The sequence below is a fragment of the Emys orbicularis genome, chromosome 4 (genome assembly GCF_028017835.1).
Source record: "Emys orbicularis isolate rEmyOrb1 chromosome 4, rEmyOrb1.hap1, whole genome shotgun sequence".
NCBI lineage: Eukaryota > Metazoa > Chordata > Testudines > Emydidae > Emys > Emys orbicularis.
The window spans coordinates 20,487,127-20,507,455 of record NC_088686.1 but is presented as its reverse complement, the minus strand read 5'-3'; the positions used below and the strand labels follow the sequence as shown (position 1 = coordinate 20,507,455).

General features: G+C 41.3%; 1 protein-coding gene across 1 annotated transcript in view; it reads left to right on the top strand.

The window, feature by feature from the left end:
• The window catches only part of KIF26A (kinesin family member 26A), a 138,490-nt gene extending 128,271 nt beyond the window's left edge, over nt 1-10,219 (top strand). The window contains exons 11-16 of the mRNA XM_065403730.1: nt 643-805; nt 1,418-4,805; nt 8,191-8,381; nt 8,856-8,876; nt 9,240-9,390; nt 10,041-10,219. Of these exons, the coding sequence (XP_065259802.1) occupies nt 643-805; nt 1,418-4,805; nt 8,191-8,381; nt 8,856-8,876; nt 9,240-9,390; nt 10,041-10,219 (4,093 nt within the window). The remainder of the gene's footprint in view (nt 1-642; nt 806-1,417; nt 4,806-8,190; nt 8,382-8,855; nt 8,877-9,239; nt 9,391-10,040) is intronic.
• Nucleotides 10,220-20,329: the final 10,110 nt, after the last annotated feature.

Below are 20,329 nucleotides of genomic sequence, written 5' to 3'. Positions count from 1 at the left end.
GAACTCTTTCTTCTCCATGCTTCAAATTGTGGATCTGGTGTATGGGCTCCCTCCTCTGTGCACACCAGGAGGAAAGGAAGATTCCTTTGCATCATGCTCTGGGTCGGAATGCCCAGGTCATGGTCTCTTTTAAAATGGCAGAGAAGGAATTAGGTGGGACAGGGCTTAAAAATATCTTTGATGCCTAATAATATATTTGTTAGGGTATTCTTGACTGTGTCTGTTCAGTAATATAAAGTTATTTTATTTCTTGTTACATGAACTGTTCACCTGTAGGTTAGGTACCATGGTGATGGTGCATTCAAAGTACCAGAGATTAGCTCTAATGAGATAAAAAGATAGTGCTTGTAAGCTGTTTCATGATGAACTGCTAGTAAAGTGAATAGTTCTTGGATTTGCCCAAATTAACAAAGAACTTGCACATCTAAAAATATGCAGGTAGAGGAATAAATTTGGTATCTCTGTGTATATACGCTTAGACATGTTTTAAATATGTACAGATCATGTATATTTCAGATCTACCTATACCATACATACATGTACACTATAAAAATGAAACCATAATACTTGGTGTTTTAGAAAAGTCTGCAAAAGGAACTAGAATTCTTTTAAACCATCTTAGTATTATTATTTATTACATAGGGACAACAAGTTGACTATGTTGCTGAGAGAATCATTTGGGAACATCAACTGTAGAACAACCATGATTGCTCATATTTCTGACTCCCCAGCAAATTATGCAGAAACTCTCATGACAATTCAGCTTGCATCACGAATCCACCGAATGAGAAAGAAGAAATCCAAGGTTGGTGTACAAGCAAGCTGCAATTAATTTAATTGAAAATGAATTCTCTGAACCCCTTGGTGGGGGAATGTGGGACTTCTAAACAATGAGGACTAATACAAAATGCATCAAAGCTTGGTAGAGAAATTGACAAACGTGTTGGCCCAAAGCTGTTGTTATTCCATTTGATTATTAGTCCTGAAACATTTGTGTTTGAATTTTATGCAAACTCACATGCACATACACACAATAGATCAATATTCCTTTGATTTTATGTGGGATTATTGCAAAAATTCCTTTGATTTTATGTGGGGCTATTGCAAAAGGTTCAACTTGTTTTAATTAAAAAAAATAATAATAAAAGAATGTAAAATGCTAAGATTGAAAGACAACATAATATTTTGATGTTATGAAACTTACCTGTGGTAAACTGGTTAATATAATAATCATATCATGCTTAAAATGTACATAGATAAGTTTTGTTATTTAACTTAATATTGTAAAGGTTTTCCACTAGACACAATTGTGGTTGATGGTGAAAGCAGAGCAGAGTATATAATGACTCTAAGATTTCCTCTCTTATTATAAATACATTTAATATTAATAAAGATTTTCTTTTTTTATAATTAATAGTATGCATCCAGCTCATCTGGAGGAGAAAGTTCATGTGAAGAAGGCCATGTACGAAGACCACCTCACTTGAGACCCTTTCACCCAAGAACTGTAGCACTTGACCCTGATTTTCCTGTACTGAGTATTTCTAGTGATCCTGATTATTCCTCCAGCAGTGAACAATCTTGTGACACCGTCATCTATGTTGGTCCCAATGGTGCAGCTTTGTCTGACAGGGAACTAACAGATAATGAAGGGCCTCCAGAGTTTGTTCCCATAATTCCTTCCCTTAACAAAAAGAGAAGCAAGGACAACTTTGCTATTGCTAGAAGTTCCGACAAGGACCATTTTAAGTGCAACACTTTTGCTGAATTGCAAGAAAGGTTAGAATTCATTGATGGAAGTGAGGAACCTATAAAGTTTGCTGGTGGAGAAACACCTGTTGCATCAAATTGTAGTCCAGTGACAGTGATAGAAAATGTGCAGTCTAAACTGGTAAATGAAAAACCATCTTCTCCATCTGGAGGGTATAAAAAACCTGTTCCACAGGAAACAGTTTCTCCAAAAAAAGGACATAATCTTCATTTCCAGGCTGCTGTGCAAAGGGGTGGCAGTTGTCATGAAAAGAACGCCCCTCACTTCAAAGCGGAACATTCCAAACCGCAAACCAAAGCTGAAGGCAAAAAACTGGGCTCAGCCTCAGATGGCGAGAAAGAGAGAGAGACAATCACAGATTCACTGAAATCATCAAAATATAACCCTACTAGGAGTCAAGAGCAGAGTAAGGCCACAGCTGAACCAGTAGTGAAAGAAAGGTCCTCGTATGTGAAGAGACCTTTACCAAGCCCTGCGCCCACACCCCCACTACAGAAAGATCAGACCCTCAAGTCCAAAGAAGCATATTCAGAGTTGGACAATAGCAGTGCAATCCGGACTCCTCCTGTGGGAATGAGTAAGCAAATGGCTAGCAAACCTGAGCACAACTTGGTAGGAAGCACATTTCTAGTTGGCAGTAACACCCAGAATCAATCTGGTGCTATCGAGGTACATAGTTTCCACTCAGCGTTCAAAGGTAAATGTTTTGACCGGGATATACTGACCACCACGGTGACTTTGCAGCAGCCTGTGGAGCTGAATGGAGAGGATGAGCTTGTTTTTACAGTGGTAGAGGAACTATCCATCAGTGGAATTTTAGATAATGGAAGGCCTGCCAGTATCATTAGCTTTAACAGCGACTGCTCCCTTCAGGCTCTTGCATCAGGTTCCAGGCCGGTTAGTATTATTAGCAGTATAAATGATGAGTTTGATGCTTATACCTCACAGGCAAGCTCTACTGGTGTAAATATTGATATTGTTTTGCCCTTTGCCGAGGATCCGTTTTCCAGCAGCAGACGTTCCTCCATCAGTTCTTGGCTTAGTGAAGTTAGCATTTGTACAATTGAAAGTGATGGAGCCCGGTCCAGTGACAGTTTTGTTGCCCAGTCATCTTACAGCTGTAATAAGTCCAAGGAACCTTTTAACTTGGATTTGCCCAATGTAACCACCCCATTGAAAAGCTCCCTGAATGACAGTGGATTTTGTTTCTCAGAGCTGGAAACTGAGAGTATAAGTTCTAGCAAAATGTCTTCAGGCATCAACAAAAGCCCCCAAACCTCTGAATTAACCAAAGCATCTCAGATGAAAAGTGCTTTTTGTGTAGCTGATCAGCCCATAAAAGTTAAATCTAGCAACTCTCGAGGTACACCGGTGATAGAAACAATACATTCTAGTCTTCCTAGGAAAACAAAAACTACCTCATCTCCAACCCACAATAATGCCATTGTAAGCTACAGGGAACAGCAGAATCCACACAGTATGTTTGAAGATCCCTGGCTGGTGCGCACGGATAATCACTTGGAAGCGAAAGCTGCAGAATCTCTGCTGTCTCCAAAATCTCACACATTTGGTACTGATAAGCAGCCAACAAAAGCTGCCCAATACTTCAGCAGTGCAACCAAGCCAATTAAGTCACAGACTATGCTTGCATGCTCTCAGAGGGTTGTAGATGGTTGTGAAATGGCTTGCAAATCTTCCAATGAAGCCACTAAAAAATCTGAAGCAGCAATGAAAATGCCACAGTTTAAGAGAGGAGCCACCACGCTGGGTGTGATGCCAGTAGCACATAGTAATAGTGCTCCATCAGAAGGTGTGACTAGGGGAAGTTCTGAAGCTGCCTTTGCTGTTGGCAGCCTGAAAACATCCTTGGGAAAGAAGACTCTGCCACAAAAGTCAAGCATGCTACCTAGGCCAAATGGGACCATACCTCCAACACCTCCTGTACGTAAATCAAGCCTAGAACAGAAAAATGTGGTGGTCGCAAATAGTGGAGGCAAAACTGCAGGCCTGGACTGTCCTAGAGTTGCAACACCAAAAGCTGAGGAAGAGGCAGAATTGCGATCAAAAGCTGGATCTTGGGTTAGTGAAAGTACCAGCTGTAAAACAAGCCTCAAGGGGGACCATTCTTTGCCTAAAATGACTTCAAGTTTAAAGACTAAGGCATCTAAAAGTGAAGCTGTTCATCGATATGGGAGTCACATGTCTCTGGAAAGGTGTGATAGTCTGACATCAGTTGGCTCCAAAGCAAACACAACTAGGGAAAATGGCAACACTAGCATCAACAATGGTAGAACGGGACGATCGGTCCCACGGCTGGGAGTTCCCCCTGTAGCTTCTAATGTGACTTCACCACCATCACATACTGCCCCTTTACCCTGTAAAAACAGCCAGGTAAAAAGTACAACTAACCAGAAGGCTCAAGCAAATGGAAACAAAAGCCGCAGCCTTTCTACCAATGGGTCAAAGTCGCTTAGCTCCTCTGTAAAATCACTGACTCAGTCTATTGGAAAAAGCTCTAGCATTCCTCCAAGTGGGAAAACAACCCCCCGATGTGTGCAGGGTGTCAACAACAAACCTGGCAGAGGAACTATTATGGGGACAAAGCAAGCAATTAGGGCAGCCAACAGTCGGGTTAATGAACTGGTATCTGGCAGTTCGGTCAAAATGGGGCATTTCAGAGGCTCCACAGACTCTGATAGTGGGAATGACAGTGGTATTAATCTCAGCGATGAAAAATCACAAATTCCAGTGTTGCCATCTCCATACAGCAAGATAACTGCGCCCCGGAGGCCTCAGCGGTATAGCAGTGGGCATGGCAGTGATAATAGTAGTGTTTTAAGTGGAGAACTGCCACCAGCAATGGGAAGGACAGCCCTTTTTTACCACAGTGGTGGCAGCAGTGGCTATGAAAGCATGATTCGTGATAGCGAAGCAACAGGCAGTGCCTCTTCTGCACATGACTCAATGAGTGAAAGCGGAATGTCGTCACCAGGACGCATGAGGAGTTTGAAGTCCCCTAAGAAAAGATCGACAGGTAAAAAATGAACGTGACTCGGGCTTGCATTTTCAGCCATCTTAGAAATTCATTGATATTCTCCTCATATTTTAGGATGTTGAGTTTTTATTGTGGTTCTTAAGTAAACTGGTAGGTCACTTAGTTTGAATTTAGATGCCTAGCCACGTTGAAGATATATATGGATAAAAGAGGCACTAATTGTAGATTAATACTGTTAATTCATTACAAAATTATAGGCTTTTTAGTTTTTAAATCAAGTTTTAAAGCTAAATTATGAAAGAGATACACTGCTTAGTCTTCTGTTTTGTTCAGAGAGGTGTGATTTCCATTCACTGACGTTTGTCCTAAATCTTCTAAATCCACCACAAAACCAAAGTGATTGGCTGTTTAACAAGGGCTAAATTCCACCACCCTTATTGACCTTCAGTGGCATTTACTTGTTGGCTTCATTGATGCTGCTTGTGTGGGTAAGTGCTACTGAATGAGAGTAACGGCTTCAGAATCACGCTTCTAATGTCCGCGTTTTGGAAATAGTTTTTACTATTCCAGCCAGAAATACTGTGGTCGTTATTGGAGATCCACTGCAATTCATGCAATGATAGCTACTGACTGAAAGGCTGCTCCTGCAACCTTTAACTTCTGGTAGGATTATGTGTGGGAGTAGGGTAGGAAATACTCCTCTGAGCCTGGGCTTGCTGAATCTGACGCTTCAATTGGAAAGGTGTAATTATTGCAGTCTCTGCAGGTGCACATGATATTCACTTGTGCCAGCACAACTAAATGAGTTAAACTGATGTATATGTTATGGTGCTTTCTGGCAATAAATCAGTTCAGAGACCTTGTGCAACACTTGCAGCAGTTCTCTTTTCATAGCACATCAACCTCTCCTACAAATCAATATTAACAGCTGTGTAAAGTTGCACACGTATTGAGACGGCATTACTCACTGATGGATTTGTATTTGTTTTTGCCCCAGGAAATGCTTATTAGGTCTTTAAAAATGACAAATTATTTCTTTTTCAGCTGAAATTGTCTTCGTTGGTAAATTATACCTTACTTTTTGAATGCTTCATACTCTGACACACTAATATATTTTATATATGAAGTGGGACTTCATAGGAGTTTTATTCAATATCATACAAACAAGAAAGGTTTGATAGACCCATTATTGGCCTAAGTATTCAATAGGAAATGATAACCATCTTCCCAGGGTAACTTAATACTAAACTGTCAAAGTGGATTTGAGACTTGCTTCTGCTGGATTTAAGCTCTTAGGAAAGCAGTGCTAGAGAAACTCATCCTGGGAACTGATCCTACCATCAAAGCCAATGGAAGCCTACTCCTTAATCTTGCAACCCCTTCCATGTAAGTAGCCCCCTGTGTCCACATGGAGCCCCAATGACTTCACATTGGGACCACTAGGTACCATAAAGTTCATCTGCTTTGTGTATGTGATCGACTGCATCTGTTTATTGACTTCAGAGGGGTTTCATCTGCTGGAAGGCGGTTGCAGGATTGGGGTTTCAGTTGATGGGGAGGATTAGGCCTGTAGCTGTGACAGTCTGACTGAATAACTTGAGGTTGTGGAAAGGATGCCCAGTTGATTACATACCCAGAATTGATTAATTTAATGTGGCCCAGCTGCCTGGCAGTCCCATATTTTGCAAGGATTCATTTATTAAGAATATTTATACCAGATAACTCCTTAAGCACATACAGCATAGATCTCACTTTCAATGAGGCCTGGTGAGCTTTTACCTCTGTTATTGACCATTCGTAAAGTTTATAAAGTAACTGACCTGATCTCATGGCACTTGACTCCGATGTAGGAGACCCAGGTTTGGAGCGGGCCTCAGTCAAACTCTTCTAAGCAGCAGTGCAGTGTTGCCCCCGCAGATGCACTGAGCTGCGGCCACAAGAACAGAGGCAATAATTATAAGATGCCCCACCTCTGGTTTTCCCCCATGAGACTCCAGACACTGAGGAGAATTTTACTTCACTTCTCCCTCAAAGATTCTGTCCTGTGATGGGAAAGTTTTGGAAGCAACTCCTTTGAAAGAGTCCAGTGTTCCTCTGTACCTCCATTAAAAGGGAGTCACTAGAGGGTAATGTACATTTCTCTCACTGAGCTCTGAGTCAGCAAGCATGAAGCTGCTCATGACAAAGCGACAAAGAGCACAAGCTGTAATATCATTCTTACATTTCAACTTGTTTTGGTGTCATTGTCTCCAGTGATCTGGGGATCAGTGCCACTGGCTTCAGTATTGCCTGAACATGCCCTGTACACTTGTTGGTTAATGACAGATGCATCACTAAGAACTAGTCTTTCAAAAAGTAGAGGGTGACACACGACTGTAAAAAATGCCTGCACCAATGCATTCAGCTTTGTATGGGCAAATACCAGCACGTGCCCAGGTGCCCATTTTTTATGGGTGCAAGACAGTCTCTGCCTTGTGAAACTTTTGCCCTGATGCATCTTGGTAACAGTGTTGCTTGTTCTTAAATCTGGGAGACCCTTGTTAAGCGGCAAGTGAATTTCCTGGTTCCCTGGCCTTTGCAGCTTTGTTGCATTGTGGAAGTGATGTGCTTGGACACAAAAGAGGAGAATTAAGGTTGTAGCATAGCTAGTTGCTACCCTAAATGCCAGAAGCCTTCAACTCCCACTGAAATAATCCCACAGCATCTTGCAGCTTGGATGCTGAGTTTAGAGGAGGCCATGTGCCAGTCCAGTTGGCCAACAGGCTGTTGTTATGGTAGAAGACAAAGGGGGGTGGGTTATGTAACGGGGTGGAGTGAGAGGGTGGTTCTGTAGAATGAAGTGGAGAACCTCATCTGAACAAGTCTTGCTTGGAATTAACCTAGGCATAGAACAAATAGCCTGTCAGAATCCTCAAACGTTATCAGCCTCGTCACATAATCTACTTGACTACTTTTGCCAGAGTGAAGAAATGAATGAGATCATACTTGCTCACCAAAAAGAAATGTACTCACTCATGAAAGTGGGTAAACAAAATTTGGGAAGGCTGGCATAAGGAACTAATGCTTAGATGGCCCTTGGGAGAGCTACTACTGCTGTTTACCACCACCAAACAAACAAGGAGCATGCCAAAGCCCATCAAAACAGTAAGGCCCAGATCCTTAAAGCTATTTAGATGCCTGACTCCCATTGATATCAGATTGCAGTTAGGTACCTAATACCTTCAAAGATCTGGCCTAACTGCCTTACATTATTTTATTAAAAGAAAAGGATAAAAAAAAAAAAAAAAAGCATTTCCCCCAAAGTATCCTGAAAACCTGTATATTTTCTTTGTTGTGTCATATTTTGCCATATACTAGTACTCCTAGGTTTTGGATGCATAACGTCCCATGTGATGCAAAATACTTTAAAAAAAATTTATTTAAGGTCTCCAGCGTCGTAGACTGATTCCCGCTCCATTGCCTGATGCTACATCCCTAGGAAGAAAGCCCAGTGTCACTGGCCAGTGGGTTGATCTACCACCTTTGCCAGGCACTTTAAAAGAGCCATTTGAAATTAAAGTTTATGAGATCGATGATGTGGAACGATTACAGCGACACAGACAAGAGGAAACTGAGGTCAGTACATATTTTACAACAACTCCAGACAACTTAAATTACAATATACAGGCAGAATCACTGCTTGAATGCTAGTTTGGCATTCAGGAAATTGATTGCAATTAAAGCACTATAATTATTAATTTTACAATTCATATGTTGGGGTGCCCTTAACGTAGAAAATGAAAATAATTACTGTCTACAATTAATTGTGTTCAACATGACTGATGGCATGAACGGAGAATACCAATGAATACATTATGAGAAGATTTTATAATCTTAGCCTGCCTGATGAAACTTTACAGCCTCTCTCTACTACGGGGTCATTAACTCTTTATGTAAATGACATAAAGTATCCTGGTTAGAATTCTGTTAAATCAGGGATATTGTGAGTTTAATTTACTTGTAATTGGAAAACAATTCACTTAATTCTATTTTGGAGACCAGAGTTCTGTAGTCTTCTGATGCCTTTTTTCCCCATTTTTTCCAAAATAGCCTTTCCAGGATGTTGAAAAGGTAAGAATGCTTTTATGTAATTACAAATTCCTGTGTCTTAATGTTCTTAAAGAGTTCAGAGTTTCATTTAACATTATTAGACTGTGTTTATTATTTGCACTAGTGGAGAAAATAATTTCTCTATAAACAGTAGCAATTTCAGAGTATATTAGAGATGTATGTTAATTCAGAAAAGTGCAATAAATGCTTAACTGATTGCGGCATGCTGTTTCTGTAGATTAGAATCCATTAATGCACACTTCAAGCGAAGAGAAAAAAACCCTGTTAAATGTTACAGTGTAATGAGGTGGGTAGGGTTTGGGTGGTGCTGACAGAGGCCAGGCCAGACAGATTCATGAAGTGGTCTTTCTGTGCCTTTTAAAGGGTCTGATGTATTTCAATACCAAGCTGAAGATTTTAGAAAGGCGCCATCAGCGGATTAGAGAAGTGAAGGCAAAGCATGAATGTCTGAAGGAAGAGTTGGAAGAGACAAAGCGCAGATTGATGATGGATCCAAATAAGTGGAAAGAAGAGTGTAAGTATTTCGCCAAAGTCACTGTGATGCTCAGATTCAGCAAGGAACTTATGCACATGCTTAACTTTAAGTAATGAGTAACTTTAACTTATTTAACTTTAAGCATGTGCTTAAATTGCTAGCTGAATTGGGGCCTTAACAAACTTTGCACAGCAATGAAGTTTGGTATGGTATGGGATTGCTTTGCAATACTGGGGTACTGTAAGTAGAATTCAGAAACTAGCAAAGCAGTCCAATCAGAAGAGAGAGGCAAAACTATACAAAGACTGAAATAATAATAATAATTAATAATAAGTACTGCATATAGTGCTTTATAGCCATAGAGGTATTTTATACTAGGGAATAAGTACTATTAACCTCATTTTGCAGATGGGAAACTGAGGCGTTGAAATCAGAGCCTTATTCCAGCAAAGCACTTAAACATATGCTTACATTCTTTGCTAGATTGGAGCCTAGGGCTGGAATCCTGACTCCAGTGAGCTAATGGCAAAAGTCACTTGAGCTGAATGGGGACAGGGTTTTACCCTAGGACTTTGTTTCTTACATGATGACGCCAATTACTGCTGATTGAAGATGTTAAATTCTGCATCTGAAATAATGTTTTATTGTAGACAGTTTCTCATATAAACATTTTGTTTTTTTGCTAACAGTTGAGGTTGACCCTCACCTTGATAAGGAGTCTCAGGAGTATCTGGAGGCGCTGGAACAAGTGACAGAGGAACTAGAGCAGTGCGTTAATCTGTGCAAGTCACATGTCATGATAGTGACCTGTTTTGATATCGGAATGATATCCGATGCGCAAGATGGAGTTCGAGAAGTGGAAGTTTGAAGGTGTTTTTTCAAGGGACTTTAGGAAGTGGAGCCAAACTGTCCAACATGAAGAAGAAAAAGGACTCGGAAGTGAAAGTGGAAATGTGAAGACTTAAAGCCACAATGAATGTTGTAGAGACTGATACAGATGAGGAATTGGAATGTTTATAAATCATTATGGTGCCTCTACATGACCTGAACTGTACAAAGATTAAAAATAGAAATAAACGTTGTTTCTAACCGAGAAAAGCAGAAAAATCTAGTACAAACCAAGACTTTAAAAAACAAATAGAAAACAATGAAAGTGCCTTTAAAATTCATTTGATTTTCATTTTTGTATTTGGTGCTAGAATTAAAGCCAGCAAACCTAAGCAGACCACAAAATGTATTCCTATAAAATATTTTATACTGTATAGTGTATTTATGACTATATGTAAAAAAACCAACATTGTAGCACAAGCAATAAGTAAATTATGTTTTCATACCTGAACTTGCCTTCTTGTTTAATAGAAAAGCTGTTTTATGTAGCAGAACTAAAATTGTATTATAATTGTTTTCTTGATTAGGATTCAAGATATTTTTATGAACATTTACCTATTGAAAAAGTGTATTATGGAATTTCAAGATGATTGTTTTACGTTCTGTTTTTGTATTATTCCTTTTTCAGATCAAAATAAATGTTTGGGTTCCATTTATATATATATATATATATAAAATATTAACTGCTTAACTACTTCCTTGGTTACTATCCTCTGTTTTCATGGATCCGATCTTTTTAGAGTTGTTAACCGAACTCGAGGAAGTCTAGAAAGGGCATTGTGGTTTGTTTTTCTCTGACTACAGGAACTGAGAATTATGTTTATTACCAAAACCATAAAACAAGCAAAAAAAAAAATAAAAAAGAAAGTTTTTGTAAATTTTAAGTTAGGTCCATATTTTTATATAGTTTTGACTATAAATAAAGGTTTTTGCATTATGAACTTTTAAGACAAATAGTATATCTTTTTACAGTTTTTCTAAGGAAGGCAAACCCTCAGGATCAAGTTTATACATGCTGCATGAGATTTGTGCTTTTTTGAAGGAGACCACCTAAGTGTGGAAACTATTGATAAATTTGTTGCCAAACGAATACTTTTGAAAAGGTTTAATAGTGTATGTAATATCACATTTCATAATGAATCATATTTTCTGATCATCTTGCTTTTTATGGGTTTTTTCAAATCCTTTGTACAAATGTGTATTATAACAGCTTGCTTCAGCTTTTATCTGTGAATAAAAGATACATCTATTGTTAACATTGCTTCTTATTATTTACATGATTTTCTATATGCTGCAATACAATGTTAGGAGTGCAAGGCACAATTATATAGGTGTTAGATTTTTAAGAGGTATTTAGGTACCTAACGATGCATGTCTTTCCCCTGGTCATACAGGAAATCTGTGTCTATGCTGGGAATTGGACTCAGGTCTCCTGAATCCAAGTTTAGTTTTGTTAAATATTTTTTAAAACATTCTGACCTCAGTGGAGTCGGGATTTCACCCAGTGGGAAGACTCCCACCCAAGGTGATTTACAGTTTATTGGGCCCGATCCATCTCCACATGGGAGTTGGGTTCAGTTGTCTCCATGGCACTAGCCCAGTATCCCTGAGGCTGTGCATTGTCCCACTGCTCCCTCCCTCCTACTAATTAGCAGGGAATTTGCAAGAACGTTAACATACACGCCGCCTCCTCCTCATTAAAGGCAGAGTTTCTTCAGGGGAAGGAAACTCTGGCAATGTGAGCTGGAGAAAAGTCACAGCTAATCCAGAGCCTCCAGCAAATTGCAGGGGATCGGGGAGGTTTGGATATCTGGGTGGGATTTCCTTATCCTGCAGATGGTAGAGTTTGCAAGAAATTCTACTAAGGGGAACCTCATGGTGTTCCTTCCCTCTTTCCCCTTGATTTGACCATGGAAATGGTACAGTCCAGCTCATTTTTATTTATTGCACATTGAATCATATTTGGTGGTGCACAAAATATAGATGGAAATGTAGGGGCCTAGTTTCTGTGTTCCTCTATTGCTGTGTTAGCTCTTTTTCCAGGCAGCGGACCAGGTCTGCCTGGATTCTGGTGCAAAACTATGGCAAAATGGGACTATGCCTCATGCAGACAATGTTCTAAATAGCCAATGCAAGTTAGATGTATAGAGTCCTGGACTGTGAGAAGAGAGATTGATCTAGAAGTGGCAGTGTTGTAACCAAATGTTCCGCCGGATCCAGCGCCTGTTGATTTCAGTGGATGCAGGATGGGGCTATACATTCATATTATTTTTACAAATCTTTTGAAACAATTATAGGAGTAGCAGTTATTCAAAAGATTAATAGCTTGGATTACAGAATCATTACACATAAGCCTATTTATCAATTAAATAAATCGATCCCTCCTATGCTATGAAAAACTCACAAAAAAGACAGCAAAGAGTCAGCGAGGTCAAATACCTCTTAGGAAAAATGGAAAAACACATACTTGCATAGGTGCTGAAACTAGGGGTTCTGGGGGGTGCAGCTGCACCCCCTGACTTGAAGTGGTTTCCATTATATACAGGGTTTACAGTTTGGTTCAATGATTCTCAGCATCTCCACGGTGCAAATTGTTCTAGCACTCCTGCCTACTTGGCCAGACAGCAGGACAACCTGGGGTTCTTGCTATATGAAGTGAAAAGGCCAAGGAAAGATGAGCTCATATTTTGAAAAGGAAACAATCTTGTTTTTGGTGGATTAATGTTGATAGGCTCCACGGTGCTGACTTTGCCAGTATGACTATCCTAGGAAGATACATGGCCATATCCCACCACTGATGACAAACTCCTGCTGAAGTGAGTTTTATGCAGAAACCAATCACAGGATATGACCCATACACACAACTGGGCCAGGTTCCAATCTCCCTTACACTAGTGTAAATCCAGAGTAATTCCTAGAACTGCAGTCGCTTATTCATGAAACAGATTCTTGGGTTTCATTCAAACTAGTACATAAACCTGCACAATCTCGACTGGGTACAAACCTCTTTGTTACGCACGCCACTCATCCTCAAAAGGTTTATTTTTTCAACTATTACAAATCTTTAAACAACAAAACTCCCCCAAATTATATAAACATAAAGGAAAAACTACAGCAAAATAATTTGGTTAAATACACAACTGTATATTATTTGTAGATCACCCCAGTGTCCTTTTATAATTGCATCTAGCTAAGCTTATGGTTACCACATAGTAACTACAGAAGGAACATTTCAGGGTTCCTCGGTTCTGTATCCACATGCCGATAGCACACGGTCCATCTGGCAGCAAAGATCCATCCTCAGTTTCATTTAACCTCTGGTTCAGTGACACAAACGCAAAATGAGTGAGGCACCATGAATGAAACTACAAGCTTGTCTTCATGCAAATCTTGTCCTTTGTAATTGTGGACAGTAAATTATCTCCCAATTTTTTTTCAATTATCCTTTAGTTTATCAGGCTCCTTCCTTTCTAGTTACTTTTGTAGTTCTGTCCAGTTAAAATTGATACAAATATATTCTTAGGGTATGAATCAAGACTTTTTTTGTGTGGAAGACTTAATTATATAAGGTCACAAGTAGTAATTGCAAAATGAAGCTGGATGGTTTATTTCATTAATTTTCCATGGAGATTTAATGATCTAAGAGGGCCATTAAATTGCATACTTAAGGAAGTGATCTTGTTGAATTTGTTATGGTATAAAATGAAACCTTGGTAACCTATGATGCAAGAAAATGCAAGTTACTTCTGGCAGGGCTAATTCTTTCTAGACTGACTTCTCTGTGCCCAACAGGGCTGCTTTGTTTTGTGGCCTGCAATTCTGAATTCCTAACCTCTTCCACATGCTTAATTTCTATCTAAAAGGATTGCCTGAGACTCTGAAGCTGATGATAATGATACTATGTAGCTAATAGGAGGTTCCATGGTACTGGAAAAGCTCTATCTTCTTAGGGTACGTCTATACTTACCCGCTGGTTCGGCGGCAAGCAATCGATCTTCTGGGATCGATTTATCGCGTCTTGTCTAGACGCGATAAATCGATCCCGGAAGTGCTTGCCGTCAACGCCGGTAATCCTGCTCCGCGAGAGGAGTAGGCGGAGTCGACGGGGGAGCCTGCCTGCCGCGTGTGGACCCGCGGTAAGTACCTTTACGTTCGAACTAAGATACTTCGACTTCAGCTACGTTATTCACGTAGCTGAAGTTGCGTATCTTAGTTCGAACTGGGGGCTTAGTGTGGACCAGCCCTTAGAGTGGTGTCCCTATGGGTGTTCCATGTCAGGTGTGCATGCACCTCTTGAGCAGAGATTTTAATTTGTGTCTGTTTGGCCCACGCATGTACCCTATGCCTCCTTGTGCTGGATACTGAGGCTGTATAGGTGTGTGCAGGCAAACCACCCTGAGCTCCTTCTCAACTGCCTCGACCTGAGATGGTGCCGTAGCGAGTCTGCCTTGAGCATGCCTCGGCTTTTCTATTTTTCTAAGACAGTTGTTGTTGTAGTTATAGTTAGTTAAATAGTGAGAGGATTATTTTCTTTCACTTCCCTCTGGGGGAACTTGTTTTCCTGGCAGGGTATATCTGGTTCTCTAGGCTTCAAATGCTGCCTCTCCTGCTGAGATGCTATGCCTGTGAGTGATGGCCACTCTAAGTGTGTCTGTTGCTTGGGGGAGTCCCACGTCTCTCAGCAGTACAACTTCTGCCTGGCCCTCAAGTCCCGGGCAAGGAAGAACAGGGAGATTAAATTCAGACTGTTAATGATGGAACACTCCCTTAAGACAGCTTCTGAGTCAGACAGGAGACCCGTCCAGCATACATCTGTCTCCAGACAGATTCAGTGCCCCTTCAACCTTGGTGCACGTGTCCCCTAAAAGAGGGAAGACTTTGGAGACATCAGGGAAGGCTTCCAAAATTCAACTTGAAGGGGTCAATTCACAGTACAAACTGTTGGATATCTGGCAGCCAGCAACACCCTCCAGCATGGTCTTACCTCTGTCAATGAGGCACTCCTAGATCCAGCAAAAGACAGTGTGAGAGACACCTTCCACTATCCTGCCCACAGATAAACAGGCAGATAAGAAGTATTATCTCCCACCTAAAGAGTCTGACTTTTTGTTCTCCCACCCTCCACTTAACTTCCCGATGGTGGATGTAGTACTTAAGCAGGGTAGACAGGCAAGGAGGGATAGCTCAGTGGTTTGAGCATTAGCCTGCTAAACCTTGGGCTATGAGCTCAATCCTTGAGGGGACCATTTAGAGATTTGAGGCAAAAATCTGTCTGGGGATTGGTCCTGCTTTGAGCAGGGGATTAGACTAGATGACATCCTAAGGTCCCTTCCAACCCTGGTATTCTAATAGCACTTCTCTAAGTCTACCTGTATGACAAATGAAAGGCTGATTCATCTGCAACTGGGATAGTGAACTATCAGGTGGTCATGGCCAAATATAATTTTACAAATTATAACCAATTCAGAGCTTTTATTGAACACCTAACACAAGAATATAGGGAGCAACTCCAGTCCATCATCTCTGAGGCCAATTATTGGCCAGAACGGCTCTTCAAGCATCCTGAGATGCTGCAGACACTGCTGCCAGGTCCATCTCCACATTGGTAGCAATGCACAGGGCATCATGGTTCCAACTCTAGGAGTTTCTGAGAGAAGTACGGAACACAGTGGAAGATCTACCCTTTGACAGTCATAAACTTTTCTTGAAAACCACATGTGGGTCCTTGCATGCTCTAAAGGACTCTGCTAAAAAAAGACATAGATTTCAAAGAAAGAGGGCCGCCCAACTGCCCTCCACATCCACCCAGTCATCTTCAAGGCAACAGTTTTGATGGGTTGGTCGAGGATTCGAATCCTCCATTGGTCCATCTCCCCCCACTTTGGAGTTCACTTTGCCTAGTTCCAGCATGCTTGGAGGAGGAGCACTACCCCTCATCATGGGCAAATCACTAAGGGTCATGACGGAATATGTCAAATGTATCCTGAATATTCTATATCAACAAGCAGGGAGGAGCAAGATTCTCCCTCCCCCCCACTCCCACCCCCCGCCCTGTGTGCTGAAGCCATGATATTATGAAACTGGTGAATAGCTCATCAGATCCAAATTTCAACAGCCTACCTCCCTGGTATTCAGAATACCATAGCCAAGGTCCTCAGCAGGCACTGCTCACAGGACTACGAATGGGAGCTAGACACCCAAGTTCTACATAGTATATTCCCAAGAAGGGGACTGCCAGAGGTGGATCTCTTCACCACCTCCAGGATCAGGAAGTGCCCTCTTTTCTGCTCACTAGAGGGTCTGACCCACCAATCCTTGGGAGACACCTCTCTTCTATTCTGGAAGAAGGACCTGTTGTGTGCATTTCCTCAATGCTGTTGATACTAAGGGTGTTGAACAGGACCAGATGGGACAGGGCCAAAGTTATAGTGCCAACCTGGCCAAGTCAAACTTGGTACCCTTACCTGTTTCACCTGTGTGTCCAACCATTGCTCAAGCTCCTGACTATTTCCCATCTCCTGTCACAGGATGTTGGTCATGTGCTTCAATCCAAAGTAGTGATTCTCCACCTCAGGACATGGCTCCTCAATGGTTCATGAGGTTAGAAGCCTCCTGCTGTACAGAAGTACAACAGATGTTACTGAATAATAGAAAAAGGCCAACCTGCGCTACTTACCAGCAGACATGGAAGAGATTCTTCCACTGGTGGTGGTGTCACTGCTTCCTGCCTGATTTGGTGCCACTTTCAGTTATCCTGGTTTATCTGTTGGAGCTGAAGAAATTGGGGTTAGCAATTAGATTGATTAAGGTCCATTTGGACTCAGCATCATCCTCTTGTAGGAGGATTCTCTATATTTGCTCACCCAGTGTCATCTAAGTTCATTAAGGGGTTGGGGCATCTCTACCTGCAGATAAGAGACCCCACCCCAACCTGGGACTCAATTACCTTATGAGACCTCCATTTGACTGAATGGCAATTTGCTTTCTGCTCCATTTATCTATGAAGACGGCCTGTTTAGTAGCCACCACATTGTCTTATAGGCTTGGGGAGCTTGGAGCACTGATGGCAGATCCCCCCTTTAGAGTATTTTTCAAGGACAAGGTCTCTTTACACCCCCACCCTAAATTTTTTATCAAAGGTTCTATCAGAGTTCCACCGTAACCAATCCATTCATCTACCAGTGTTTTTTCTGAAGCTGCATACTTCTTGGCTGGAATCCTGTTTCCATACCCTGGATGTTAGAAGGCTTCAATACACTTGATCTCTGATCAAGGGCTCAAGGGGTGCATGCACGCCTGAAGTGGCGCACCCATAGGGACACACATCTCGAAGAACTGTGGTTACTGCACAAAGTGAGTAACCCCTTCTTTATCCCTTCTTCTTCCTGGAGCCTTCCACCAAGCTTAGGAATAAGTGACCCAAGGTCACTCCAAAACACGTATCTTCTGCAGCACAGCCCTAGGGATTGCTGTAGTAGATCTTCATCTCCTCACTGTCAGAAGGTGAAATTCAGCTCTCCACAATGGGCCAGTCACAAAATGCCAATGCACAACTCCAGCCCTATTGTGAGGCCTCAAGTGGAACTTGAGTGGTGCATAGTTCTTGGCTGGCCATCTGCACAGGCGTAAATTTCACCCAGAGTGAGGGGACTGGGTGATAGTTTGCCTTCCTGTTTGGATCCGTGGCCAGACAGTGAGTTTCACACAGAGATGGCACATTCAGCGAGGGAAACATTGCACCAGCCCATGTTTTGCAAGCCTGGATGAACAACCAAGTAGCCAGTGACATTAGTTGTGCTGAAGGCTGGTTTAAGCAGCACCCATCTATGGAACCATTGATATGTGTGCTTTGGAGATAGAGATTAAATTATGCTTCTCAATAGATTTTCTTCCATCTCTTTGCACAGTGCAGGTAATACATATTTTACATATTTGTGAAATCTTCCTATTTACAGTACTGCCCATCTAATCTTATCCATCTAACGGCATTTCTAGGCCACTCATCACTGTCGTATTTAAGTGCCAATACTAATGCAGAATGGAATATAAATATGAGATTATCTGTTCTTTTCTCAGCATGAGAAAGACTTTTCAATTATCTCTATCTCAAGGCTCTAGGTATTTTGTTTCTAGTTTATAAACCCTTGTTTTCCAGACACTTGTATTTTATTTTTTACGTGATGTGTGAAACATAATTCCACAGACAACTGTTCTGTGTTGTGGCTATATGCAGTGTGTTTAGGCAAAAATGCCAATCACAGGGTGGGCTCCAGATCAAATGTGAAAGCTCACATAACTGGATACAAATTAAAAATGCCGATGCATTAAGGCCCTCATTCGGCAAAGCACTTAAATTAATGCTTAAAGTTAAGCATGTGAGTAATCCCATCAGTATTCACCAATGTGCTTAAATCTCCTTAACTTTGCTGAACTGAGACCTAAGTTATGCATAAATATTATAATAATAAATAATATGCGTTATAGAGATTATTCTACTTTTAATACAATCAAATAAACATTTTATTGTCCCCCTCTTCAATTTCTCTGCATAATGTGTGTGTGTGTGTGTGTGTGTGTGTGTGTGTATTGGGCCAGATCCTCAGCTGGTGCAATTCAATTTAGCAGCATTGATTCCAATGGAGCTATATTGCTTTACACCAGCTGAGGAACTGGCCCATGATTTTCTTGTTAACAGTAGCCCATGAGACAATAGAAACATTTCTTTTTCTGTTGCTATGTAAATTAACAGACAGAAACTTACTCCAAGACTTTTCCTGATACATCTAATCTAATCCTATCTATCTATCTATCTATCTATCTATCTATCTATCTATCTATCTAATGTATGAAAGAAACTGCTTTATGCAGAATATGACTTGTAGGATCTGTTGTTTGTGAAATATGTAGAGTAAGACATCACTCTTGACAAGGTATGTGTTTATACAGATTTATGACTATACTTTAGGGGGAACTGCCTGATAGAAGTGTGTGTATTGCACCATATGTCTTTAAGACAGCTCACTTTAGACTACATCAGTTCACTTATTATTTCCCTTCCTCAGATCATTCCAACTGGTCAGAGAGATGTTGGGGAACTTTTTAGAAGCACAGGGTGAGCCACATACAGGCTCCGTGCAGAGTGCACTTACTCCATGGCCCCTCATATCCTTCCCTTCCAGATTCATGACTTTCACATCCCACTGCTTCATTTAACTTTAGAAAGGATTTACTAGTGGTTACTAAGCATGGTGCATGTGCCCCTGGCTGAGGTTCTAGCCCAACGTTTTTTCACTTATTGCAAATGTGTCCAGAAATATGATAGCTGCATATTTGATATTAAAAATGAATGTAGCCACTTTCAACACACTGCCCACATTAACTGGCATGGTGTAGACACTCTTGGCAGGTCAACATAGCCTGGGAAAAGCCAGACTTTTTCTTAAAGGTTAAATTATATACCCAGTTACGCTGGTATAAATCCAGAGCAACTCTGTTGAACATCACCAGACTTACCCTGGGTTTACATCAGAGTAAATGAGAGCAGAATTTAACCTTAAACACTTATGATTGGTGTTCCTAATTATCAAGGAACTAACTGTGCAACCTGCTCCCATTGAAATCAATGGGAGTTTTGCCATTGACTTCAATGGGAAAGGGACCAGGCTATTACCTAGCTTTTGACACCATATGTAGTGTATCACCATCAAGAACAGAGCTTTCAGTCCCAGTGACGTACAGGAGTGTGTGATGGGGTATCCACCTCACACATGGTTTGAAAGGGTTAAGGTGGCCAAGTAGGCCAATTAACTCCCTAGGCTGCACCTGGAGGAGAAGCCAGGGAGCAAGGAATTGATTGGAAGCAGGGTCAGCTGGAGGGGCCTATATAAGCCAGGAAGTTGGCAAAGAAGAGGCTGTAGGGAAGTTGGCTGCAGTCACTCCCTGGGAGATGTGTTAGGGGCTAGAGGGTAGTCCACAGTCCCTCCCTAAGAGGAGGGAGTTGGGAGGCTGGTGACCCTAGAGAGTGGGAAAGCCAGGAAGGTAGGAGAAGGCTCAGGGGAATAGCAGCAAGGAATAGCAAGGCAGGCCTTGG